General features: G+C 45.5%; 1 protein-coding gene across 1 annotated transcript in view; it reads right to left on the bottom strand.

Annotated features, from left to right (window-relative positions):
• Positions 1–27,441, bottom strand: part of LOC144273522 (peroxidasin homolog) — a 62,283-nt gene that overhangs the window by 16,940 nt on the left and 17,902 nt on the right. The window contains exons 3-11 of the mRNA XM_077832143.1: positions 16,102–16,173; positions 15,791–15,862; positions 12,380–12,451; positions 10,092–10,163; positions 6,999–7,168; positions 5,261–5,378; positions 2,806–2,975; positions 1,410–1,682; positions 1,137–1,253 (exon numbers count right to left, since the gene is read on the bottom strand). Coding sequence (XP_077688269.1) covers positions 1,137–1,253; positions 1,410–1,682; positions 2,806–2,975; positions 5,261–5,378; positions 6,999–7,168; positions 10,092–10,163; positions 12,380–12,451; positions 15,791–15,862; positions 16,102–16,173 — 1,136 coding nt within the window. The remainder of the gene's footprint in view (positions 1–1,136; positions 1,254–1,409; positions 1,683–2,805; positions 2,976–5,260; positions 5,379–6,998; positions 7,169–10,091; positions 10,164–12,379; positions 12,452–15,790; positions 15,863–16,101; positions 16,174–27,441) is intronic.

The following is a 27,441-nucleotide window of genomic DNA, read 5'->3' as shown; positions in this document are numbered from 1 at the left end:
GTAATGTAGTCAGGGCCAGCCTTACGGGTGGGCAATGTGGGCAACTGCTGTGGGGTGTCGTGGCCAAGAGGGTGCTGGTGCCTGGGCAGGGTAAGAGGCATGCACCTGCCAGGCGGGCTCTGCTCCCTGCTTGTGGCTTCGTTGGCCTGCGCAGTGTCCCGGCTTGGTGGAGGGGACGGGTGGGTCAGGCCAGCTCCCAGCGAGGGGAGGGGCTGACGCTGTGGGGGCGACTTGCGACTGGGGACGGTCTGCCCCAACAGTGAGCTGCAGGAGCCCTGGTGGGCCCAGGGGAGCACCCTGCAGGATAGGCTGGGGCCAGGGCTGGCCTTGCCCCTGGGGCTGTGCCATGTGCTGATCCATGCTGCGCTGGATGAGGAGAATGCCAGGGGGAGAGCTGCTTCTGACCAGTGTCTCCTGCACTCACCCCTGGCTGCCTAGCAGAGCCCAGCTGCCACAGTAGCCACTCACTCACCCCCAAATGCCCGCTAGTTGCCGGCCCTGTAGGCTCAGCCCAGCACAATCACTCTTTAGAGAGTGGAGTCAGGGCTACAGCCCTGAGGTCAGCAGTTAATCCATCAAAGGTAAAGGAAATTCATTTGAACAGAAGCAACTGACCTCACTGGTATTTACAGGATACAGAAACCAAATAGCCTCTTTTGACCCCTAAGGAAGGGTTTCAGTGACCGCCTTAGGCTCCTGGTACTCTCACATCAGCCTCCCCCTTTCCCACCAGAATCCTTCATGTCCTTGACAGAGACTATAGGACTGTGTCGTGCCCCCTTGGCCTTCCAATCACTGGAGGGACAAAGCGGGACCATGTTAACGCCACTCCTGAAGCAGCTGAGAGGGTGAATCAGAAGCTGGGTATTTCATGTAGTATAACAAACGTTTATTAGAGTTGCAGTGAGCCCCAGTGAGTGGTGGGAACAGCCACGCAATACTCATCCACCTCAATCCCAGACCAACCACCAGCCCAAAGGATGTCGCAGGATCCGACATCTCACCGGGGTGAGAAACCTTCAGCTCAGCTGGGTGATAACTCGCCATCGGCCGCAGAATGCCCCAGAGCAGTAGCCTAGCTATCATCGTCCAGGCCTGGTGGGTATTTACAGGAGAAAGTAACACTGGGGGAGTACCTGCTCTTGTCCAGGTGATAACAGGTGGAGGACGGCCTTCAGCAGTGCAGGAGAAATCCACGCTTTGCCCCTCAGTCACAGTCTGATCAGTGGGAATGACCAGGAACCTGGGAATATCTGAGGGGAGAAGACAATGGCACAGCAGTAGGAGAAAACCAAACCCAGCCACACAGGAATAGCCACTGAGAGCGGAACAGGGCCCAGTACACTGGGTTTAGCAGACTGATAAGCAGTTGAGTGCTTAACACCAGCAAATGTCATAGAGTCCCTCACCTTGCACTATAATGTTTGCCGTAGCCTGGATGGAGCCTTCTGAGTTGCTGGCATTGCAGTTGTACTGGCCCTGGTCCAAGAAGGTGACGTTTTGGATGTACAGCCCTCCCGAGCTGGTGATGGCAACGTGGGAATCGCTCGGGAGTGGTGAGCCTGTGCCCAAAGTCCAGATGACGTGCGGGGGTGGGTGCCCAGAGACCCCACACTCCAAGGTGACGCTTTGCCCAACCAGCACTTCCGTGTTCTGGGGTTGGATCACGAAACTGGGCTTGGCTGAAAGCAAGGGACACATTTCAGACACAAGCGGCCTTGCTGCCCTCTCCTGCGCAGGCCTCTCCAGAAAGGGGCAAAGCAAGCTTCACCGGTAAATTAGAACAAATCTGCCACTGAAAAGTGGGACTTGATCCAGAATGCATTTCAAATGTGTTCAGAGTCTGCTTGGTGTCATCATGCCTCCCTCCACCCCGCCCTTCCATGACCTCCAAACCAGCAAGATGAAGGACTCCTCTACCACTCTGCATCTCCACTGACTTGGCTGCGATATCGCTCTCCTCCACTCTCCCTTTCCCCCTTGCTTTTGTCATCCACAAAACCATGTTGCCCTACAAACCTCCCCACGCCTGGCTTACTCCAAACCTATGATTCTTCTGCTTCCATGCTCTGCCCGTCCCTGGAGACTGTGCAGATCCTCTTTCCCGGGAAGTTTGTCCTCCCCTTCCGTACTGTTATACTCTTAAGCCTGCAATTCCCAATACCTATTTACCACCTTCAATTACCTCCCTTAAAACTTCCCCTCCTCTAGTCCCCTTCTCTCTCTGGACTCAGGACTCTGCCTCCAGAAGACGTACTTCAGCCCTGACTCCTGTCTGGAAAGTGCCTAGCACACCACGGGGGCTACTAGATATAAACATCATCAGATAATTAATGTAACAACACAAATCCAGGGACTTTTACTCAATGAATTATAGGGGCCTCCCGACTCTCTCTGCTACACAAGCCGAGTCCTTGGGGCAAATCCTCATTCCTGCACAGCCTGAGGAAACAATCCAGGGGGCTGTATTAGGGTTACAGAGAGGAGGCCCTTCTTTCTGAAGGTTCTGGAGCAGGAGCAGAACCTGTCCCTAGCTGCTCAGAGCAGCAGTAGCCTTCATGTGCTATGTTCATTTTCTGAGGGGCTGGGATGGCTGGTGGATTCATAGAATGATGGCTTCACCAGTACCATCCCTCCCTTTGCTCCATAACACCCCTCCAGCCGGCTAGGAGCCTTCAAAGCACCACGTGTGAAGCCACTTGCCAAAGCGTACATAAATAAAGGAAGGGCTTAATCTGACGGGCTTAATCTGACTGGCTCCCTTCCATAATCTGGACCATCGAGAAGTCTTTAAGGCTCAATTACATGGAGTGCCAAAGTAGCGCAGAACTACTTCCTGTGTCTTGACCTCTCCGGCTATGTTCTTGGCCATGCACTGGTAGACGCCTTTGTCGGATTCTTTGGTGTTTTGGATCATCAGGGTTCCATCTTGCAGCAAGTTAAGGCGCCCATCGTCTTTCATGTCAATTTCATTACTGAAAAGCATAGCCAGGCACAAAGAGGCTGAGTTTGCAGGGACAGAGGAAAAAACGCTACCATTTCCCCCTATTCATCATCATCAAACGATTTACTTATTTATTGCATGCATAATATTAGGTGTGTCTCTCTTCAGATTATTTTTTAGCTCCCCATAATTGACAGCAAATATTTTTCCACCAACTGTCATTATATGGAATCATAGCTAGTATTCATTTTATACAGAAAACAACTACAGGCAGAAACATTCAAGTTTCCTCTCAGCTTGAGTTCCAGCTTTCTCTCCCTTGTTCACTAAGAACCACACACTATCTGGAACTCAAAACAGAGATATATTCAGCAGGTGAATAATATACTGCAAGTAAATATATCATTATACCAATGGATCCAATAAAACCATCTAAATGATTTTTAGCACTGCTTCTCCACCCCGATATACACAGATACTTTCAGTCAGGGGAATCTTTATTGCAGGCAAAGAGAACTATAAAGGAAGAAAGAACAAAAGTAAAGTCTCCCCTGACAGTCTGCCCTAAAATGACTACTAAATGGTTGCCTGTCTCTGTAGACAGGAATGTCCTTGAAAATTGAAACATGCAGCATAGCAGTTAAGCAGCTAGAATAACATCTAACTTGCTAACTCTTAGTAGCGATCCCATCAGAAACCCTGCTTGCTTAGGGAGAAGTGACAGGTTTTATGGTATTCAATACATTAGACTGAGCTGCTTTAAAAAAAAAAACAAAACATTTTGTGAATATTTTGTTGAAACTTCCTTTTTTCAAAATTTAAAATAAAGAAAGTTCATTTAAATTTCAAACTTTGGAAAAAAATGTCCATCAGCACTATAAGCTGTTGAGAAATAGGGAAAAAAGTGAAAATGATTAAGAAAAAGTATTTTTTCACAAGGTTCAAAGTTTTGGAAAAAAAATTTAAAATAGCACTTGGGTAAAGTTCACCCAGCTGTATTATTAAGTTTGTTTTTTAGGAGGTTTAGTGTAAGCGTAGGAATCTTTTTATAGCAGAGAGATTAAAACAGAACCAGTGAAAGCACATATAAAATAGCATCAAGTTATGCAAGCAGTAGCCATGATGGAATCATCTCTAAAGCTTTATGCAAAGCCAACTTCATTTCAGCAGGGCTGGAGGTTCTTTGGTAGGAGAAGAGCTAGGTATAAATTCACTGTGGGTTCCTAATAAAACAGGGGAATTCCATTCCAGGACCTGAGAGCTGTGAAGTATTTTTTTCTCTCCCAACATTCAGCTGCAACTCTTGGAACCCAGCCAGCGTTAGGAGGTCACCCTGTTGGATATCATTTGTCCTAGCATGATGGAACCTTGGAGGGCAGCAGAAGACTAAAGGAGGAGAGGAAATTTCTCTCCCCAAAATATAGATGGATCTGCCAGGCAGAACAACATGCCTGATGAGCATTTATTAATTCCCCTTGTCCAGTGTGACTGCCCGGTTATAGTGGTTTCCAGTGTGGTGAACATATATTAGTGTGATCCCATTCGCACTGCCCTGAGTGGGAGCTTGCCAGCATTTCCATCACAAAACCCTCTTCTGAGAGCAATATAACTCAGCCACAAAAATTTGCACTGGAGTGAAACTGCCTGCAGGGTGTCAGCAGGGATGCTAACATTCATCATTTGGGTTTTATTTTTAAGAGCATCCTATTCACTCGCCCACATTCCCATGAAAGAGAAGCAAAGGAAAGCAAGGAAGACTTTAACATGAAGAATGAACGACTGCTCAAGCCCCAAACGTTTTGTCGTCAGGCATTTCCCTGTGACTTTTCAGGACCCAATATCATCATGCAGCAGCGGTGTCTGCACTGGCAGGATGGCGTGTTAACCCCTTCCCTGCCACGTTCCACTGCAGCCTCTGCACCACAATAGAGCACAATAATTCCCCTTTCAAGGGCTGACACTTCCATGGACAAACCAAGTACAGGAGACAGCAGTTTAGTGGCTAATATATCACAAACATGGTGCCGCCAAGCACACCAAAAGGCGAATAAAATGTTTTGAGAGACCACTTCTTTCAGCCTGCAGAGTACATTTATGGGCAAGTATCAACCCTGGGAAGACATTTCAAATGGAGACGAAGACAGCACTTTATTGACAGGCTCATTGGAGAGTGCTACTAAAATGAAGGTAAATACGATTAATGAAACATGCATTTCTAATTTTTGTGAAATGACTCCTGTAATCACAGGCAGTAACTGAGGAGTTTGCCGCTTGATGGAAGCAGCCACTCCCACAGGGCCTATGGGCGCGACTCACTTGTTGTGTAGCCAGATGATCTCTGGCTTTGGGTTTCCTTCTGCCCTGCAGGTGAAATAAACTGTGTTTCCCAACTTGACGTCAGCATCATGGGGCTCGGTGGTGATGCGAGGCCTCTCTGAAAAACACCATTTACCAAAACCCACTCTAGTGTTGATAAATTGTATAGTCAATTGCTTGACCACACGTTGGTTCATTATGACGTATCATAACCAGCATTAGTCAGGTTTATTGCTAAAAGCCAGTAAGAACATAGTACAGGAAAAAGATTCTTTACGATCAGAGGTGAAAGTAAGCCAGTACGGTACAAAACTCTTTACAGGTCACTAAAATCCAACCCCTCAATTTGTCTCCGTTCCTTAACTTGTTGTTCTGCCCCTTCCTTATTTTTGTTTTGGATGCTAGCATTCCAGGTGTCGGTCCGTGAAAGCACCTTCCCAGCTTGTACTAAGCCATAAAACGAATGTACCTTGACTTTGACAAGTTTCCTATCTGCGTATGCGAAGTGCTGGGTAGTACTATTGGAAGGTATTGTGACATGTAGCCTAGCATGAGTGAACAGAACTCTGGGGAAACTCTTGTAACTGCCAGGCATTTGTATAAGGTAGTGAATACTGACCTAAGATACATGTGTTGGGGAACTCCAGGGTAGGATGAAGTTAAAGCCTAATTAGACCAAGCCTAGAGATGAATAAGTCACGTCCTCCTCCCCCCCCCAAGCAATCCCAGGCCAATTCTGACCCAGTGGCTGAAAATATGGGTACAATATCCTAGGCCTTACCCCTTATATTACAAAATGGGCTTACACACTATGACCCCAATGCAGCAGTCCATCCCTACTCAGCAAAACACATGCTCACGTCTTGTGGACTTCAATGGGAGTTAAACATGCTTCAGTTCTTGTTTTGCTGAACTGGGATGAATTTAAGCACGTGCTCTGGAGCCTTTGACCCTGATTCAGCATGGTACATAAGCTTGTGTCCAACTTTAAGCCCATGAGGAGTCCCACTGAAACCAGTGGGGCTGCTCATGTGCTTAGGGTGACCAGATGTCCTGATTTTATAGGGACAGTCCCGATATTTGGGGCTTTTTTTATGGGGGCTCCTATTACCCTCCAGCCCGTCCCGATTTTTCACACTTGCTACCTGGTCACCCTACATGTGCTTAAGTACCTTGCTGAATCGGGACCTATCACTATTACAGCGAAAGAGACATGCCCGATGGGACACTCATGTCATATATCTTATTGCTCAGTTGATACGGTACCTATGACACAGTATTTAACTAAGGTTACGGATGCCTCTACTGATGCCCATATGCAAAGAAACACTGACTGCAGTCGAGGTGCTCTTTTAGCTTAAGTGAATGGTCTATTGACCTGGGAAGCTGACAGCACCAGTCTCCATCTTCCTACTTGCAGCACTGATGCGGAAAAGTAACTGACCTGGGCAGTGTTGTCTAATGGCTAGAGAAAAGGAGTAGTGGCCAGAAGGGTCCTGGGCATAAATTCTAGGTGTGCTGTCAACCACCAGTATGTTACTTTGATCAAGTCACTTGACCTCATTAGTCCTCTCTCATTTCAGCAGTGGAAGTGGATGCAAAGCAGGACCATAGGGAGAAAAAAAAAACAAAACAGATGCTGAGCCAACCCCCTTTCTTGTTTACACCGGTGCAATCCCACTAACTTCGGAACTGAGCATCACTGGGTGAATAGATTTAATAATAAAAGCATGCTCACCACAGTTAAATTCTTGGGTTGTCAAGGTGGTGATGGACCGGCCCTGTAATTCCCTTGGATTCTCACAGGTGGCAGCTGTTTGAATATTGCCCTGTTCAGAATATTTCTTCAGCAGTTCGGCCAGCCACATCAAGTCACAGTCACAGAGCAAGGCATTGGAGTCCAGCCGTCTGTGAGACATAGATCAAAGAAAAGTTATTTAATCTCCCAGCCCCTTCCCAAACATACACAACGGTTTGGGCTACACTACGAAATAGACTCACAGCCAGATTCTGAAAAGAGCTCATAGCTCCTGCCCAGGGACCTAACTGAAGTGGGCAGATTTTCAGAAGTTATTGGCATCCAACAGCTCCCTATTGTATAGGTGCCTAAAATGGCAGCTGTTGAGGGCTGAGCTCTTTTGGAAATCTGGCCCCCAATTTATCAGTGCTTCTGATAAATACACATTGGTTCAATGACACCATGAATTAGAGCTGGTTCGACCCAAATCAAAATGTTTCGGTTTGTTGTACTGACCTAAAATGTTTCATTTCAAGTCAACTGAATGCTAAACTGGAGCCTTATTGTGGCACATTGCCTCATGGGAGTTGTAGTTCAGACCCTCATTCTGTCCTACGGGCTAGACTCCCTGACCAGAATCCATCTCCCATGATGCAATCCAGTGGCCCCTCTAATTGAATAGTGTGGTGCATCATGGCAGATGTAGTCGAGCCAGGGTGCTTGACTCACAGGGGAGAATGGGTCATCAAGCAAATTAAACTACAACCCCCAAGAGGAAATGCACAACCATAGGGAAATACAGCATAATGTTGAAGTGATCTGAAACATCTTGTTTCGGGTCAGTTCAACAAATCAAAATGAAAGTTGAAGTGTCAAAGTGTTTCATTTTGGTTGGTAATGCCAAAATATTTCATTTTGGCATTTTCAAAACTAAAATATTTCAGAACTTCTCATTCCGTGAAAAATTTTAATATTTCACCTAGAGCTATGCAGAAGATGGAAATTTTGTTTCTTTCAGGATTTTGAGATTTCAAAATTTGTTTTCATTCCAATTCAGCCAAAAATCTAGAAATTCTCTGCAAAAGAAAACTCTGAAAAAATATTTTGGATAGATCAAAATAATTAGTTAAGATTTCTACTTTTTTTTATGTTATCACATAGAATACAATATAAAATAAACAACATTCAAAATCAAAAGTTGATTCAAAACTTCATTCAAATCTCTCTCTATATTCAAAATAAAAAATTTAAACGTTTCATTCCAAAATGTCAAAATGGGGCGTTTCAACATTTTAAGACTTTCCCTCCTGTTTTCTTCCCTGAAATGAATCAGCCGCAAAATTGACACTATTTCTTGAAGCATTTTGATTTTGACTGAACTGCATTTTCTAATGGAAAAGGGTTCCCTGGAAGTTTTTCCAACCAGATCTAATTTTAACTGTGTGTCTCGATTTGGGATAAAAACAAATGCTGAAATATCAAAATTTCCTGCAGGATGGAAATTCCAGTTTTTGTTCAGTTCTACTATTAACTGCTGAAGGTAGAAATCCTGTTTTAGCTCCCCCTGCTTGTTCATTCCAAATTATACCTGGATAGTTAGAATATGCACCATTGCCTATTATGCAGCTATTTTATCTGGCCTGAAACTAGAAATTTAGTTCACTAACTGTCCAGCTACCAATATTGGTGTCCACAATTCATTTGTGGGAACACAAGCACAAATGTTATGGACACATTTTTACATCTACACAGTTTGTGGTTGTGTATCGTGCCCATACAAAGGAGCGCAGAGGTATAAAATTTCAGATTACTATATAGGGAATAACATTACCAATCTAACGTTCCGGTTCTTAGGTCTAAGCCAATGCCCACTGAAGCCAGTAGAAAGATTCCCATTGATTTTAACATGCTTTGGATCAGTTGCTTGGTACCCCCAATGCTAGATGCTGTATAGCATATGCTGCCATGACTGGAGAGGAGTTTTCATCTCTATAACCCATGCCCCACCTTTGGGAGACGGGAGTAATGGTATCTGAGTTCATCCTGTCCTTTCTTCCCTGCAGATTTCATTACTAGGGTCAATTCTAGGTGCAGGGCTAACGGACACCGAAGAAAACTTTACACTATACCACATTCCCTTTTGGAAGTTCAGCTGTGGAAGGTTCTTGGGTTTCACTTTGTGAAAATTGCATAAGAAAAATGAAAAAGGGTACAATGCTTCATTAAACCAATATTTGATAGTACAAAAATTCACACCATGTAAGCACATTTTGCAAACATCTCACTCATCCTTGACTCTTGGGCAACATTTTACAACTTCTTACAATTAATTAATTATTACGATGCAACATGAGAAGGAGTTTTTTCTGTGTGCAGCAAATGTAGAGAAGGCTGCAGTGGAATGGGGAAACATGATCCTACTGCAGATTTTTCAATTATGGCAGAACCCCATGATTTGTGCACAAAACTTTTCACCCTGCTCATTTCCTAAGATCATAACAACAAACAGCTTTAAGGTCCGATGGATTTTTAAGTGAAAGAAAGAGAAAAGCTGGAGAAAGCCAGGTTAAGTGAAGAATCCCACATGATAAGCTTTGTGTTTGTTGCAAGATAACCATGCTCCTTGGCTGTGTAGTGAAGCACAAAGCTATACCCCAAGTCCCTATAAAAAATACTAAAAGACTTCTCTTACTGCTGTATTTCTCCTTTCACTGTGTGTATCGATCTAAGGAATCCAAGATGGCTAACAAGCAGAGTCATTTCATTGACTTCAATGGGCTTTGGATGAGCTCAACCACGCTATGGGAGTGGAGGGTACTGAGCACCTTGTAGGACTGAGACCTAAGAGGGACCCTCAGCTGCAGCATTGTGCAGAAGACACTACAGCAATTTCAGTCACCAACGTGAAGAAACCACTAAGTCTGGTTAAGTCTTCTCTTGTGTGTGGCTGCCACAACAGTGTACTAGACATAACAGCTGTCCCAGAACTACATTAACCGGAACCTTTGCCAGCCAGTCCAATTGCTCTCTAGGTCCTGGCCGCGTGATAAAAGACAAAACTATGGTTCTTTGCTGGCAATGTCGTCCACTTACAGCCGTTTGAGGGATTCCAGTTGGGAGAAGGTTCCTGGCTGAATTCTGGAAATTTTGTTGTTGTGCAAGAATCTGCAATGGGGATATCAAGAGTGCCAAAGTGTTACACAGAGTGCCAAAGAGTGCCAAAGTGTTACACAGAGTGCCAAAGAGTGCCAAAGTGTTACACAGAGTTCTACACTATACAGATAACGTCCCAGGTCAAGGCTCACTTTAAACGTTAAGAGTGGTCACCAGAACTTTGCTGATGTGCAGAATTTAGAGTGAGTGAGTGTGTGTGTGAGTGTGTGTATATGATACTTTGATACTCTCTAGGGGCTATAGGGATATTGTTAATTTGCTAGTGAACACAATGCAATATACAACATCAAATGCTGAATATGGATTGGAAACAGTGACTCAGGATTTGAAATAAAAAAGCCCCAAACCAGATTCTTAAATCAAAACCACTTCAAATTCTGAAAGGGGCAGGGAGGAAGAGATTGAATCTCTAGCCTTGGACCCGTCCCTAGCATTTTGGTTCTAGCTCAGACCTAAAACAAGAAGGGACTTATTTTGAGCATGGATTCAGATACTGCTGAAATTTCGTGAGAGCAGCCATTACTATAAGATGTCAATTCAAGGAGGCAGACATCTCATGAGAACATCTCATATTAGCCCAGTGCCCTTAAAAATCTAAACCCAAACCTGATCCTAGAATCAACAGGACCTTGAACCCAAACACTATCCTAAATCTAGTGCAGATCCATAACCAGACCATTGGCCTATTTCTAGATAAAACCAAAGCTCAGCTCTGGGTTCTGAGACATATGGTTCAAGACTCCTGGTTCTTACAAAAACAGGAAGTTAGTTACACCAGTATGCATGAGGCGGGAGCAAGATGGAATAATTAGTCTAAGATTACTGGGAGGGTCTGCAGCCATATCTAAAATTCTGAACAAAGGAAAATTGACAGATGATAGTGAGTAACTCACTGTATTAACCAATGGAACAGGAGAGGAAGACACAGGCAGCCTAGTATGTGAGATGCATGCATGGTGCCCTAGAGTTCATCCATGCCTCACAATTTGGATTTGAAGTTTAAATTCCGAGTTTTAACTTCTCTGAAATTTAGATCCGTTTTAGTTTGTTGAGTTACAAAGATCAGCTAGAACCTCTTGATCCAGATCCTAATTATCCTCAAGTTCAGGGATGTTTGAATCTTGGCTTTTTCTCAGGGCCTCTTTCTAGTGTTTGTGGATATAAAGCACATTTGTTTGCCAATGTAGAGAGGGCTTGTTGAACTGAATGTGGAATGTGAACCTCCACTTGACTTGTTCTGGCTGCGATGTTGTTCCTTTAAGTAGTACTGGGGAGTAGGAAAGAAAAGCTTTAGTTCTCTAGCCATTCCAGGGCATTACACACATTTTTCTTGTTATCTTTTTCTCTGACTGTATTTCCCCCTCATTTTCTCATGCAAACTGCCCAAGAATCAAGGGCACCAGAACCTTTGTAGAAGTGGGGGGGTGGGGGGTAGGGGACAAGGCAAATTCCTGCACCCCTTCCCCTAATCTCTCCTGAGCCCTCTTTTCTCCTAACCTGCACTCCCTCATGGACCTTGACCCCTGCGCCCCCCTCTCCCCAGCACTTGGTGCAGCCGGTCTCCTACCTCCAGCAGCTGCATGCAGCTCACTGGGAACCAGCCGCGCAGCCTGTCCTCCTCCTGCCCTTCCCACCAGCCGCTCTCTGGCACCTGCAGCACCGTGATCAGCTCCCCCACCGGGAAGTGCAGCCCCTGCTGGCACTGCTCCGAGCCTGCCCAAGGCTTGCAGTGTGGGGGGCAAAGCCTCCCTCTTCGCCCCTCCAAACTATGCCCATGTGTGGGGGAGCATGGCCCCTTGCCTTCCCCCCACCCCGTTCCGGCACTGGTGCCAAGAGTTGACTAATGTTGACCTGAAAAGAAGTGAACAGGAACAGAATTCTAATACGGCTTGGCCAGTTACAGGGCCCGCTGTGTGTGTCAGAATGCACAGAATACATCCTGGGAAGAGCCCCTAATATTCTCACCAACCTTTCTGCTTTGCAAGGACCTAAAGTCTTCTGATTTGAGGAAACTCATTTCCAGGTCTCCCTTAATTTTAGAGGCCCGGCTTTGCTCCATGGCAATGAAGCAGAAGAAATCAGATCCTGAAATTAAAGCTCCAGAAACTTTCCTATCCATCACCCAAGATGGAAACTCTTCCAAAGGGCCACACCATGAGAAGTCAAGAGTGTTGTGAGCAGGGGAGTCCCCCTTCCTCTTCACTTACAATCTTTCCAGTTTGGGCAGGTCACTAAAGGTTTCTGGCTCCAAGGCTTCCAGGGTGTTGAAATGAAGGTAACTGGCACAAAAAGAAAAGCACAAGGGACGGTGTTATAAAAACTGACTTACAAGTCCAGACAAATGTCCACCAGTCAATCAGCCAGTGCACAGTCCAGGGCAGATTTTCAGAAGACGGTCTTCACATTTGTATCTGCAATTTGCATGTGCAAAACCAGCCCGGGTTGGGAAATCATGCCCTATCGATTCATTCCAAGAAACTTCTGTCAGCCGTCAACTCTTCTGCCATACTGAACAATAAAAAACCCCATAGGCCAGACTTTCAAAGCTCTTCCCTTAGCCCTAGAAACACCACCACCAACTTACTGTACTATTGCTTCGGTGGGAGACCCTATTAACTTAAGCTGAGCTTTATGTGGTTCTTCTGAAGCTGTCACTGGAGCTAGTGGCTGCAACAGTACAGGGCTTTCCTCACCTCCCTCCTGCTGCCTAAAGCATTCCCTAGCATCTGTATGGGGCGGTCCTTTGGAAGACTGGGGGAAGGGGAGAAGTAGCCTTACATAGGTGCTCCCCAACACCCTGAAGACACAAGGTTGGTGTCAAGGATCTGTCCTCCTCAGAGCGCCCGGTTTGGATGTTACTTGGAAAGTGCACTCGCATAAGTCCAGCCTGCCTAATGGAAGGGTTCTGCGGTGATTTTGGGGCAGTGGGCTCTCAGCCCTCCAGCTGAGATTTTCTGGCTCTTTCTCTCCCTTGTGAGGTCTCCAGTGAAATGAACAAACAACCCAAAGTCAAAGTTAAACAAAAGGGCAAAGAGAAAGAAAAAGAAAAACCTGGAGGCAGTGCTAGCCAGGAGATCGACCTCTTTCCTCAAAGGGGCCCTGAATGGGGGACCAAAGAGTCCGCTGGGTCTTCAGCGCAAGTCACGGGATAAAAATCTCTTCCCCCTTTTAGCTCAGGGAATCTGTGCTCCCTATTTGTGAGGGCAGAGGTTCCACATGCTCTCAGGCATCTTCTGGGGAGCGGGGAAGCTTAACAGCCTGCTCCCTTCCTGGGCTGCCTCCTATTGAGTGGAGCTTCCACCTTTTAAACTCCTCTTGCATTCCTGGCATGACTTGCAGCTACTCCAGCCCAAAGCAGCTCCTTAACCCCTTCCCTGCTGATGTGGGATTATACACCCCACCATAGTTAAGATAGCCGTCTCATAGACTTTAAGGCAATAAGGGATCATTGTGATCCTCTAGTCTGCCTTCCTGCACATCACAGGCCACAGAACCTCACCCACCCACTCCTGTAATAGACCCATGACCTCTGGCTAAGTTACTGAAGGTAACAAATCATGGTTTAAAAACTTCAAGTTACAGAGAATCCACCACTGATTCTACTTTAAACCTGTCAAACAATGACAGTGGAAGTGGGGACAACTGATCCTTACGTGGCACCGAGGAAGGGTTTCCCTAGCGGGGGTGGTCCAATGGAGTGGCAAAAGTTTGACCTGTGCTTAACACGAGCAACCCAGCTCTGCTAAAACGTACTAATTCTGGGCTGATGTTCTCGGCTCCACTAGCATTCCAAGTCACACCTGCCATCCAATGGTACAGGGTTTTAATGGAGCGTTTTGCATGGATGGGATGAAGGAGCGCATGACAACAAACGAACAGAGACAGGGATAATCAAGGTTCCACCCCCTCCCCGCCCACGAGCTGTTACATCAACCCACAACCTTAGCATTGTTCTGAAATTATTAGGAAAAATACCTAAATATCAAAGTGGCAGGAGTAGCCTCCTCCCCTTACGTCACCCAAGTATAGCTCCAGCGGTGACCCCTGATAACTCTACAAGTCTATGTTCTACCAGTTGCATCCAACTGGTTTGAGAAACGATTGCATAAGCCAGAACGCAGCTGTCCCATTCATAATGGAATGAATCATGATAGAAGATTGGCTATCAGAATAAAGACCAAATCACCATGACTCAGATTCTATAGCCTGGAGTGTGTTTTAATAAGTCTCAGTTGCGTGCTTTTATTTCTCCAGAGGAAAGCAGCTGATACTGTCCATCAAACAGGTTTTAGTTTTACTTGAAAAGTTGGCTTTTGGGATGGATTTGAGCAAGGCCAATTTGCTTGGAGAAAAGCCTGTTTCAGGGATTGGAAACAGATGGGGGATTTTATCCCTCTGACATCAAATCTGGTTTGTTCATTGTTAAAATGTGGTTGTGGCCAGAAGTGCATCTCTAAAAAGAGGCCTTACACTACAGCACGGACAGTATCTGCTCCCCAGGATTCTTCTCAACCTTTCTGAGGAGCTTGTTGATGAGGAAAAGGTATCAGATATATTGGATACTGTCAGCACTGCAGAGAGCAAGTTGAATCCTATTGTTCCTCATACAGCAAAGCAGCCAGTTATGTTCCAGCTCCAGAACCTTGGCTGCTGGTGATGATGCACAAGGCAGAAAGGACTCACCATTGGCTGCAGCCACCAGCATGTTCAAGTACTTTCTGTCCTCCTGCCTTCCATGCTCACAATTCCTCACTGTGCATGGGCACATGCGCACCCACCTCAGGGATTTTTCATGACCCCCGTCCCCCATGTGCATGCACAAAGCCATCCCAACTTGCGAGGATGCTTTACCCCTTGATTTTCTTATACCACTTTGGCCGTGAAGTGCTGACAGTTGGAAAGAAAAATTGCTCTAGCTGACAAACAGAGCAATTAACTATGGCCAGAGAGGGCATCATTACAGAATGCTGAAACATCATTGTTCCAGGATCCAGTGGCTAGGCAGAATGTAGGCTCCCTTCGTCCCGGGGCATCCCAGGAGGCATGGTCTGAAAGACTTTCTATGGTACCTCAAAGTTGGACTTCAGCAGAAATTTTATGCATGCAAACATCACAATATTGACAATTGCTATAGATACTCAACTTTCCCAGCTGCCTGTTCGCTTCACACATTCACTTCCAGCAATGGATGAGCTGGATTGGATAAAAGAAAAACTGAGCCTATCCCCAAAATTCAAACAAAGGGCCAGATACTGGGCCTTGCTCTGTAAAGATCTGCCCCACTTAGGATAAAGGTCTTCTAGTGGCTCCCACACTTCCCCATCACCTCTCAGCACGAGGAAACTGTTTAGGGACAAGGAGGGAAAGGGAAACATGGCCAGAGCATTCCTACACTACAGGGATCTCCAGCTGCTGGAATATCCCTTGGGGCCATGGGCAACTGAATGAAAATAAGAACAGTCTTCAGCATTGACCAGTCAGTGTGGAAGGACCAACCCTTCCTGAAGTCCTGTCATCACAGTCTTAAGTGCCATGTACAGCAGTTCAGAGGTGTCTTAGTGAGGGTTTCTAAAGGGAATCATATTCCCAAGCAGCAAACAGAGCTCTTTTGTACTTACAGCTGTTCCAGAGACTGGAGCCCCTTGAAGGCATGTTGCTGGATACTCTGGATTTCATTTTTGTACAGGTAGCTTTGGGGAGAGAGGAGAACAGAGAAATGTGAAGCATTAGGATAATTGGATGTTGCTGTATTTAAATTATGAAGAAAAGAGCTAGAAAGCTGGACCCAGCTGGAGCATTCTCATTGGAAACGAGCTGGGATATACTTATGCCAGTGCCATCTAGAAGATCTGGCCACACAAAGTATGCACTTGACTAGCAGAGTTATAGAAGCTATTGGATGTTATAGGATTTAGAGGGGCCAACTCACAGATATTTCAAGTTCTGCAGAGCTTCAAAGGACCTTCTTGCAATTTGTTTGATCAAATTATTGTTCAGCAGCCTGTTCAAAACCAGAAGGAAAAAACAAACACATGTGAATGCAATACACCCGAGACGTGTAAAGTTTCTGACGATAGCCCAGATACCTGTTGAGGAGTCTTAGTTGTAGAGTGTAGTAACTAAGGCCTTGTCTATAGTATAAAGTAGTTATGGCTGTATAATTAGACCAGTACTTCCCCTCTAATGCCGTTATATTGGCATAAAGGTGCTTTATGCTACTCTAGTTATTCCCATACAGGAAAGGGAATCGCCATGCCAGTCTAAGTGCACCTTTACACTGTATAACTGCAAACACACTTGTACGGTCTAGCTGTATGGGTGAAAACAAAAACAAAACCCACTCCCCTGACATAGTTACACCAATTCAACTTCTGAATGGAGATAGGCCCAAAGCTTGTGCAACTGCAGTAGCTGCCCCACTACAGATTACAGCCTGTCCCCAGGTGCCTCCGAAGGCCTTGGCTTACGCTTAAAAATTGGATTGACCTAGCCACATGGCTCAGGGCTGTGAAAAATGTCATGGCTTGTGAGACTTTGTTAGGTCCATTAACCCCCTGTGTAGACATGGCTAGGTCGATGGAAGAATTCTTCCATCGACCTAGCGACGATGTCTTGGACAGGTGGGTGGATTACTTACGTCAACAGAAAAATCCCAACGTACGACGCGTCTACGCTACAGTGCCATAGCTGTGCCGGGGTAGCAGCTGTAGTGTACAGATACGTTAAGAACTCTCAGCGCAGGCCGTAGGTAAACTGAATCCTCAATGGCATATCGTTACCTTCACTTAGACTCATAGACTTTAAAGTCAGAAGGGACCATCGTGATCATCTAGTCTGACCTCCTGCACATCGCAAGCCACAGAACCTCCCTGACGCACTCATGTTACAGACCCCTAACCTCTGGCTGAGTTACTGAAGTCCTCAAATCATGGTTTAAAGACTTCAAGTTACAGAGAATTCACCATTTACACTAGTTTAAACCTGCAAGTGACCCAGGCCCCATGCTGCAGAGGAAGGCAAAACCCCCCAAGGGTCTCTGCCAATCTGACCCTGGGGAAAATATCTTCCTGACCCCAAATATGGAATGAGTTAGACCCTGAGCATGTGGGCAAGACCTGCCAGGCAGACACCTGGGAAAGAATTCTCCGTAGTAACTCAGGGCCCTCCCCTGCTAGCGCCCCTTGTAGTTATTTTCATTCAGGCATCAAGTTGTCCTAATTTTTAAAAATGAATTGCAGTGTTCTGGTTTTTATGAGACACTCTTCCAATCCTTGGTGTTAATTAATACTAGACGGTGAGTCTTCCATAGGACAAGCTTTGATAGGGCATAAGAGCACAAATCACAGAGCAAAATAAAACACCATTTCATAGGTTAAAAATAATTATAAAATGGCAACAAATTGTTCTGTGATCTAAACAATTTAAGGGTAAACATATAAAAATGAAAAGTAAAGAACATCGTCCTGACATATGAGGCTATTCATATTTTCTTTCTGGTGAGCGTGGAGTCAGATTTTAATACAAAAGCTACAGAGGTCATTGCCCATGCAAATGCACATCTGATTTGCACATGCAATTTCTATGATTATCCAGGCAAATGAAAGATTGCATGCACCAGTGACCAAAAAGGTATATTTGTTTGCACAGTTAACCAATTTGGGTGTGCTGTCACAGCAACCGCGCATCTAATTGGTATGCAAATCTGATCAGCAATCAGTCAAGACAAAAGCAACCTCAGTTAAACTAAATAGTTTATAAGTAGTTTTGGTAGAATTTAATTTTTATTTTTTTTTATATAATGTTGGTTTTTAAGGATTTTTTTCCAATTTTTCACAGTTGCAAGAAATTAGGGGGATGGGAGTGCATCAGAAAACAGGGTGGCACACAATAATTATTTAGTGACAGTAGATGAGGTTCAAAAAGTTAAAGCTTTATAACCATCAATACACAAATTCTCAACATCACCTGTCAAAACATATGAAGTAAATATCCTTAAAACAAACTCTAAGAAGTTCTCAAGCAGCATTTTTCTTACTTGTAAGATTTCGAGTATCATCAAAGGAAATATTTTTCCCATCAGTGTGTGCGCGCGGTGAAAAACATTTACCGACACAAATCTCACCCTTCCAGGCCTATTTGTAAGTCACTCTTAAACACAAGATGGGAACCACTCATCTGGGCTGCTGGACTGCACTGCTCCTTCTGATGCATTCAGTTGGTGTTTAGGGCCCGGCACATTTCACAGCAGCCGCAGGCTACGTGAAGTTTACAGCACAAGGGCTCAGACTGCAAATGTCACAGGCTGAGAAGTTTATTTTGGAAAGTGCTGCCCTGCATGGTGTGGATAGAAGTGGAAAAGAGGGTGAGCAGTGGAACTACCTGCTGGGAGCTCCTTCATTGCAGAGAGCTGCTTTTCTGATGGTGTAGAAGAGAATGCCGCTTTTTCCACAGTTTTGGCTCACCATAGACTTTACTGGATTATATTCAAAGTCTTGGTCCGAATTTTCCAGGATCTGCATGGAACTGACCCTGAGTAAGTTACAGAACCGCTCTCTCGATGATGATGACGACACCACCTTCCAGGGTCTAACTTTCCAGAGTCTGACGTAGAGCTTTCTCCGCAACAGGAGCAAGGTCTGGCACCATTGCGGGGGAAGGCTAGAATGACCGCAAATCTCGCAGCCTTCCCAAGGAAGTAGAAAACTCACTTCTCTGACAGAGACAGTTCACAACTGCAAAGGCGGTAGAGATAGGAAAAGCGGTGAAGGCGAAAGAGAGAGGGTAAGGAATAGTAGGAGTGGAAAGAGCAGAACAAGAGTTTACAAATACATTGGGAAAATAAAAACATGGCCCCAACTGCCAGAGGGAATGCCGGAAAAAAATTAAACTGCCGGTCTATTGGGAATTCAGGGTCTGAAGGGGGGTTCTTAATAGCACCTATGACTTCAGAGCACAAATATTATGGACAGTCAATGGACTTGCACCTCTACTTTACATGGAAATCCAGCCTGTCGTCTCTTGGGAGCTGCCCAGATATCACATGCTAAAAACATCAACAGATAAATAGGCAGGTAGCTAGGGGGATGGACAGACAGATAGAAAAGATTAATGCAGGCAGATACTGGAAGAGATCTCCCCACAGCTGGCATGGCCAAGGATGCACAGCCTGCTTTCCCCCATCAGGATGCAGAGTGACGTCAAATCCTTGGACCAGCCTATTCCGCGCCAACAGCCAGCCACGCTGAAAGCGGAAACAGCTCCTAAACACAGAGCAATTAGCTTCTCGGCTGACTGAACACTTGGGTGCCGGCACAAAGTGTCCAAGCAGCCCAGGAGAATAATGTTGTCTATTTACCCACAGAATAAGTTCAGCACAGGGCAGCAGCAGAGCATCTTCCCAATCTTTCCCTGCCAGTGGGCTGAATCCTGAGCAGGAGGGATCAGCTCCGGCGGGAAGAAGGCAGGTTGGTGGCCTGTGGCTATTCAATCCTTGGCCTCAGTTCAGAGAATGCCAGACAGGCAGCCAGCTAGCGACAACTGTGATGTCATAGCTAGGGAGGTGGACACCTGTCCACTACAGCGGACATCAACAAGTCATTTCATGCAGGCTGCCAGGTAACCACCAGGTAGTAGGGGCAGGGCCTGTCTCGTGCTGTGTTTTGTACAGCCCCTAGTACCATGGGACCCTGACCTTGGCTGGGTCTCTAGGCACAAATGTAACAATGTGATTGGAACTGGAATGACTTCAGCAGCTGATTTCAGAGTGAAACCCTCTGCATTTCCAAACTCTGCTGCTGTTTAAAACCTCAACCTACCCCATTTCAGCCAGACAGCTATTTGGCTGACTGTACTGAGCCAGTCCCTTGCCTCGATCAAAGCAAAATAACCCCCTCTGTAAATGCAAACCATACATGACACCAATGTATCCGTGTTCCTGTTGCCCCATTGTTTAATGCACAAAAATCTGTGGAGAGTTTAAAAATCAATTAGAAGCAGAAATATCTGATTTCTGCCACAGGCCTCCCTAATGCATGGAGGGGCCTGACCCCAACTCTCACACTTCCAATGCGCCCTGGAACGTACTCAAAAGTGAGGTTATTTGCAGACAATTTATAAAATACAACGTAATCTGCTGAGCAGCCAATGCTGATCCAAGCACATTAGAGACAGGGAATAAAAATAACTACAGTTCTATTGGTCCTTAGTTGGTTACACTTTGCAATATCCCCTGAAAATACAAACTGGATGGAGCAAGGCCAGGATTCTTGGTTTTGTTTTGTTAATTTCAGATCCAAAAGATACAGCCGTTTCTAAGCAGGGCAGCGCGCTGCAAGGCAGTGGACCTCCTAACCAGGGAGGGAGTCCATCCATGTAGAACAACTTGCAAGATCCAGGCCATTGATGGTTTGCCAAGATGGGACCTAAAGGATCGATCCTGTTCCCCACTGAAGTCAATGACAAAACTCCCAAACTCCCACCAATTTCCATGGGGGCAGGAATCTTGTATGAACAAGCTGAAACTAAAGTTTGCAGACAAGCATATGTAAGTAAATGTTCTAGAGGAGACAGGATTCGATAAAAGGAAAATAGTTAACTGTGTGTGCCTCAGTGACCCCCTGTGGGAAAGGAAATGAAATAAAAAGTATCAGAATGTTTATTTGTTTAATATCTTATTAAGAAAGGGCCAGATCATAAATGGTGCTATGCCAGTTTCCACCAGCTGAGGATCTGGCCCCAAATATCTAAATTGTATCCTCAGTGACATAGTCCTATTCCTACAAAATTTCTTTGGGGGTTTTGGGTGCACAAGGACCAATCAATCAGGCCCATAACTGTTAACAAGAATATTTAAAATCAAATTTCTTTTATGCTTTGCATCTGAAATTTTGTTGAGCACATTTGCTGAGCACAACTGAAAAGCTACTTTAAATTATTCATTTCTTTCTATTTTGTAGAATTTACAATATTATCGCTATTCGATGATGGGAAAATAGTGAATTTGGATTTAACGTGGTTACTTCTCTCTTTCCATTTGGCAAGTCATGGGCTACGCTTAATATTACTTGCCCTTTTTATTCTTTTTCCCCCCTCTCCTTTATAGTAAATAAGCTGTGGGCACATTGGAGGGGAGAAAATCAATTTAAAATAATGGTATAAAAAGCATCACCCCAGAACAGCCTCAATTTTTGTAAGTACTTGTAAGAAAGTTGGAGAAGTTACAACTGCATTTAAAAGTTATTTCAATGTACCATCAGAAATTCCTTCTTGCTGATAAAATGGTCTGGAATGGAGAGTTTCCAAACAAGAAAAAGAAACAAACATTCTGGGGATTGAGTTAATCAGCTCTCAGTAGACCAACGTTCTTTGGTTACAGGAATAGTACTATGTAGTACCTCAAATGGCTAGATAATTCAAGATAGAACCCTCTGGTTCCTCTAACCCATCCCCCAAACACCTTTTATTCTGAAATCCAAAGGCCTATTTTAAAGCAATAGAGTCTATGCCCTTCATAAACGCCTGCTACTGTACAAATAATGTCACATGTTCCCAAAGCTCTGTAATACAGAGTGCCCACGGTGTGAACTCTGGGGAGAGCATACATAAACTGGGTGGGTAGCTTGGAACGCTCAGCACTGGTCTGGGGCCAGAAGGCTTTTGGACTGGGGGCCCCACATCCCAAGGAGGAGAGCCAGTCAGAAAGTTTACACCCCAGGAACGTGCCAATTATCTTGATAACACGGGGATCTGAAGGTTGAGTCCAATACAACCGGCTGGTGATCATCCTCTAAAGGAGACTCAGCCAGGGCCGTAGCAAACACATTTCACCAAAACAGGATTGAGAGGAGCAAAAGCATGGAAGTTAACCTCTCATATGTGCAAATACAGACTTTCCATCAGGCGTCCAAAACACTTGGGACTTATTAGTCTCTACACCACTTATTGTGACCTCACGCTGTGGTAGATCTCCGGCTGACTTCAGTGAATTCCCATCTAAACAACTCCTGATTAATTGCCTGTATTTTGTGGAAGAGAAGAAGAATTAAGTTTTCTCTCCCCTCCTCCCCCAGGAATAAAGCTGCACTGGCAATGACATTCCATTGATGTAAGATTTTCCTCCCAACCTTGCGACTCCGTAATGGGAAATAGGTAAACACAACCTGAGCCATCTCGCGTCCCACAGGGGAAGGGGGTAAGTGTGTCATGGGGAAGTGACAGGACCAACCGTGCTGGAGCATTTGACACACATCATAGTTTGGATTCTTGCTGAGAGCTCCAGAGAATTAAGCTCTGATATGAATTAGGAGAGCAGTGATAGGGAGCTCACCAGGTGTAACTTTAGACAGCTGAGCAAGGAAGAAGTGGCACATGCCTGCTAGCTGGAATTTATGTGTGGGGAATGGTGTGTCTGGCACATCACATTTAGTTAATTTAATGGACCAGAAGCCTAACAGCAAAGGTTAGCTAGATGGCCAGGGAACTGGGAACATAGAGGAAGGTAGTCAAAGGTACAAAGCCACCCAATTTTCATTGACAAGTCAATAGGAATTGGGCACTTAACTCCCATCTCTGCCTTTGGAACCTCCCCACCCTAATGTCTATACATGCGGGCTCCAATCCTGCATGTGACTTTAGCCCCAGTTCCACAAAGCACAGAACATGCTTAACGTTAGACATACGCTTATGTCCCATCGACTTCAATGGGATTTAAATACATGCTTAACTTTAAGCTAATGCCTAGGTGCTTTGCTCACTCGTGGCCTATACGCAGGAAGACTTTAAGAGGTTCCACATGGGTGAAAGGGTCCATTTGGATGGAATCACTTCCAGGAGTGGGGCCAGATTATATGCTCTTCGGGGCTGGAACAGTGTCTGCTTCTGAGTTTTTATGCAGAACCAAGCGCACAGTTGACATTCAAAGGATGATTATGGACATGCCAGCTGTGGTGCCTGTTAGGGATGCCCCGAGTTCAGTCCTTAAAACAGGGATTCAAATGCTGTGTTACATATGAAGAATAAAGCACGTTCTCCCCAAAAGGTATAGGTATGAAATGACATACTGTATCTTACATGTATATAAGCATATCAGCTCTCATTAGAGCAGCAATCTTTCTTGATGAAATGCACAAGTGGGTTTTAAATTTGTCAACATAGACGCAAACACTAGATGTTGCTCACTTTGGAAACGCAGCCATCTCTGGAGCGAAAGGAAACTAACTACCATGATCAGCTTGCAACAGTTTGGAGCAGAAAGCGCAGAAGCCGCATATGTGCAACTGAAAAAGCAAAGGGACTGAGTCAGGCAGAGCATGATCCTCGGGAGAATTAATCCATGATCCGAGGTGAACCTCTCTGCAACACAAGCTCTTACAACCTGCTCTGAGGAGCACAAGTCTTCAGTTTTGCATTGCATCCAACAGGTGGCAGTGCCCTGTGCCCTGTGACACAGCACAGAGCCCTGTGACACTATGCTGGGACAGGTTTCAGAGTAACAGCCGTGTTAGTCTGTATTCGCAAAAAGAAAAGGAGGACTTGTGGCACCTTAGAGACTCACCCAATTTATTTGAGCATGAGCTTTCGTGAGCTGCAGCTCACTTCATCGGATGCATACCGTGGAAACTGCAGCAGACTTTATATACACACAGAGATCATGAAACAATACCTCCTCCCACCCCACTGTCCTGCTGGTAATAGCTTATCTAAAGTGATCATCAAGTTGGGCCATTTCCAGCACAAATCCAGGTTTTCTCACCTTCCACCCCCCCACACACAAACTCGCTCTCCTGCTGGTAATAGCCCATCCAAAGTGACAACTCTCTACACAATGTGCATGATAATCAAGGTGGCCCACAATGTGCATGATAATCAAGGTAGATGCATAGATCGGAATGATTCTCTGGACCATAGCTTCTAAGCACTGATTACATACCCAATGTTCCTTTTGTTAGCAAACTCCCAGTCCTTACAGGGTGTGCTGTCACTGCACAGTTAATCCAGGCTCTTACTTGGGTGTTGCCTCTAACTCCCCCCACTCCCATCCACACACAAAACCCCTCACCCATGTTTGGAGGTGCTTTCAATGTGGGCTAGCTGGCCCGGCCATGCTGAGGGTTAGACCCCGGGGCCACTTTCACTGTGGCTGGTAACCCACCTACTTCCCAGTGAGGATGCAGGCTAAACCTCTCAAGTGCTGATCGTCCTCCAGTGCCTTCCCGCCATTCCCTATGTGCCTAGAAAAACAGACAAGATCTCACACAATTCACTGGGAAAGACTCAGAGCGGCTCAGTTGACTTGCAATGCACAGAACCCTGGGATATGCCCCCAGACATCCCAGCAACACACACGAGTGAGCGCAGCACCACTGAGGACAAAATAACTTGGGTAGGGGCTTTTCTCACACCCGGGCTAGGCTAACCCAGGTGCTCAGACCTGGTGCTGATCACCTGGGCTAACGCTGAAGTAAAGACGTACTCACGGGCACGGTCTGTGGGAATTGCAGAAACCTCTCACATACAGCTCTCTGTTGCATCGTCTTCAGCTTCCTTGTTATTCCAGCCCAAGGCCCAGCTGTCAATGCACCTTAGTCATGAGCTGCAAACGTGGCAACGATTCTGAGGCTTACCAGCTGTGACTATTCTATCCAGCAGGTCTATGAGGCCTGGACTTAGGGTGCAGGGCTTTTCCAGGTGCCTTTTTGCAGAGGCAGACTGAGCAGGCCTCAGAGTGCAGGGGGTCCTGAATGAATGGCTGCCCGGCATCTGTCTAGCAGCTGCAGCTGCCTTGGCCAAGGGGAGGAGCTGCAGTTGTGTGTGGGCCGCACTCAGCAGAGGAGCAGTGTGCCAGCTGGCTGGGGCATGTGGGTGAAGCGAGTTGGAGGACGGGAGGCTGAGGGCATGGCAGAGCAGCAGAACCAGCACAGCAGAACTGGGTCTGCACCCCAATCCTTTGATTTCCGAGTCATCCTGGATGTGGCACGTAGTGGCTTGTCGAGGCGGGAGGGTTAAGGATATAAGGGAGGGGTGGCACGGATACTTCTAGAGCCTAAGAGCTAAGGTGTGATCAAACGCATTAACTTTAAACCTAACCGCAGTGCAGTCCCGGATCTTCTGCGGTGAAAGGCTAGTGTAGGTGAGGGGTTGTGCCAACTTCCTGATACTGGCACTGGTTACGGAAAGGGGCATGGGGAGGAGGGAGGGGGAGACCCTCAAGACTCATTGTGCTGTGTTAGGGAGAACTCCATCCACAAGCTCATCACCGCAAGGCAGAGATCGCGAGGCTGAATGGCTCTGTATTGACTCAAGTTCATTAACGATCAGCATGGGCCATGCAACAGGGACCAGAAGAGCTGGGGCTGGAAGAGTTCCAGCTAGCCGACAGGACCTAAAAGCTTACCAAGGTGGAAAACTTAGGATAATCTTTCTTTGCCGCTGCAGGACCCTACCGAGAACACTAGACAGGGTCTCTAGGAGCATATTATGCTTGCAGCCTTTCAATAGTCTAACTTGGATTTGTTTCTTTTAAAGCACTGCAGTTTATCAAACCTCCTGCTTCAGGGAAAGAAAGCAAGGGGCTGGAGCCAGCAGGGAAATCTTACTTCAGCCCAGGCTGTTTAGAAGCCCCAAAAGACCCTCAGTACGTTTGCAGTGTGCTCCTTTCGTGGCAGTTTCAAAGCCCACCTCCTTGTCTCACTCCCTGTTAGATTCTGAGTACAAAGGTTTCCTTAGCAGGGAGGGTTTACAAATGTCAGCTCCGATATTCCACAGCCGCCCTGCCTGGAAAGAAACGTAAAGCGGAGACTTCACCACACAATCTGCTGCCCTTCCTCTGCCAGCCTACAGGAAGGCCGTTTTTATGTATTTATTTATTTAACAGTGGGGAAGCAGGATTTAATTCTCCAGCTCACATAGCCTCTGGGCCTTGCACTGCATGCTCAGGACTCCTGCACATGGACCATGACCCATCCTCAAACCCTTGAGAATGTTTGCATCAAGAACATTAGTAAGAACCAAAAATCCAGAACAAATCTCACAGGGGATGGGTTTTTTTTAAAAAAAAGTCATTTTCTTTGTGACTTCAAAACCCATAAAGATGCATGGGGCAAAAATTTGCCCTGTAACAAGCCATCAGCAAATTCCACAGCTTCTTTCAGTTTTGCTGCAGGAAACAGACTAAATAAATGACAAACACCCAAACTGTGTAGGGCTGTTGGCTCCTGGTCTCCCATTCTCTGTGGCAAGTTGCAACCTGACCACCACCACAGGATGTTACAATTAGAACTGTGCAAATATCTGATTTTCCTGTTCACCGGCAATTCTGAAAAAAATCGAAAAGGAAATCCATTCTTTTTCATTTCAGGTTGAACAAAACATTTCAATTCAACAAAAATGGAAATGGTTTGTTTTGATTACAACCATTTTTAAATGGTTTTGATTTTTTAAAAATAGGATTGAAGCAAAACAACGTGCTGAAACAATCCGAAAAATCAAAACAGTTTGTTTCAAAAACGTCAACACGTTTCAATTCTTTTTTGAATTTGTTTCACATTTTTTCCCAGCTGAACAATCCAGTGAAACTGACACAAATACGGGAAACATTTGTGTGTCACCAAATCTGCAGTTTTTGCTTCCCCCCCCCCCCCCCAAAAAAAGTTTTGTACGAAAAAGTGCGCCCAGTTCTAGTTTAATGTAAACCCCAAAAGATTCTCGCTCTGCTTTACTGTCAGGCTAGTCCTATAGCAGGATAGGTTACAGTCTGGTTAAATATCAGACCTGTGCATACCAATCTGGAATGGTGGCAATCCCAAATTCTTTAGTGTCATGAAGGGGCAGGAACAGGAGCTAGTCACCCAACTGACATTGGCTTTCAAAGGGAATTAGGCACCTAATTGCCCTTTGTAAGCCTCCACCAAAATTCTTATCCTGTAGTCCCAGGACACAATAGCTGAATCAACAACGTAATTACTACACCTTGATTTTACTGCATGTATGCCATTCTTCCTGCCTAAAGCCCCAGCACAGAACTTCAACTGGTTTTAAGCATGTGCTTAAATGCTTTCCTGAAAACCTCCTGTCAAATGTTGCTGTATATTTTTAAGACACACTTTTGTAAGGGTGCCTAGGTAACACAGAGCTCTGATCTACTAAACTCCCACCCCAACTTTGTTTGTTTCTTTGTTTCAAGAAGTCTGTTTCCATTAATTTATATAAACCTGGGATATTCCATTGCAGCCAGAGGAAGGCACGGCTGTTGCAGCGTGATGGGGAAAACGGC

The sequence above is a fragment of the Eretmochelys imbricata genome, chromosome 13 (genome assembly GCF_965152235.1).
Source record: "Eretmochelys imbricata isolate rEreImb1 chromosome 13, rEreImb1.hap1, whole genome shotgun sequence".
NCBI classification, from domain to species: domain Eukaryota; kingdom Metazoa; phylum Chordata; order Testudines; family Cheloniidae; genus Eretmochelys; species Eretmochelys imbricata.
Note: the sequence above shows the minus strand (reverse complement) of the source record. Positions and strands in the feature narration are given on the sequence as shown.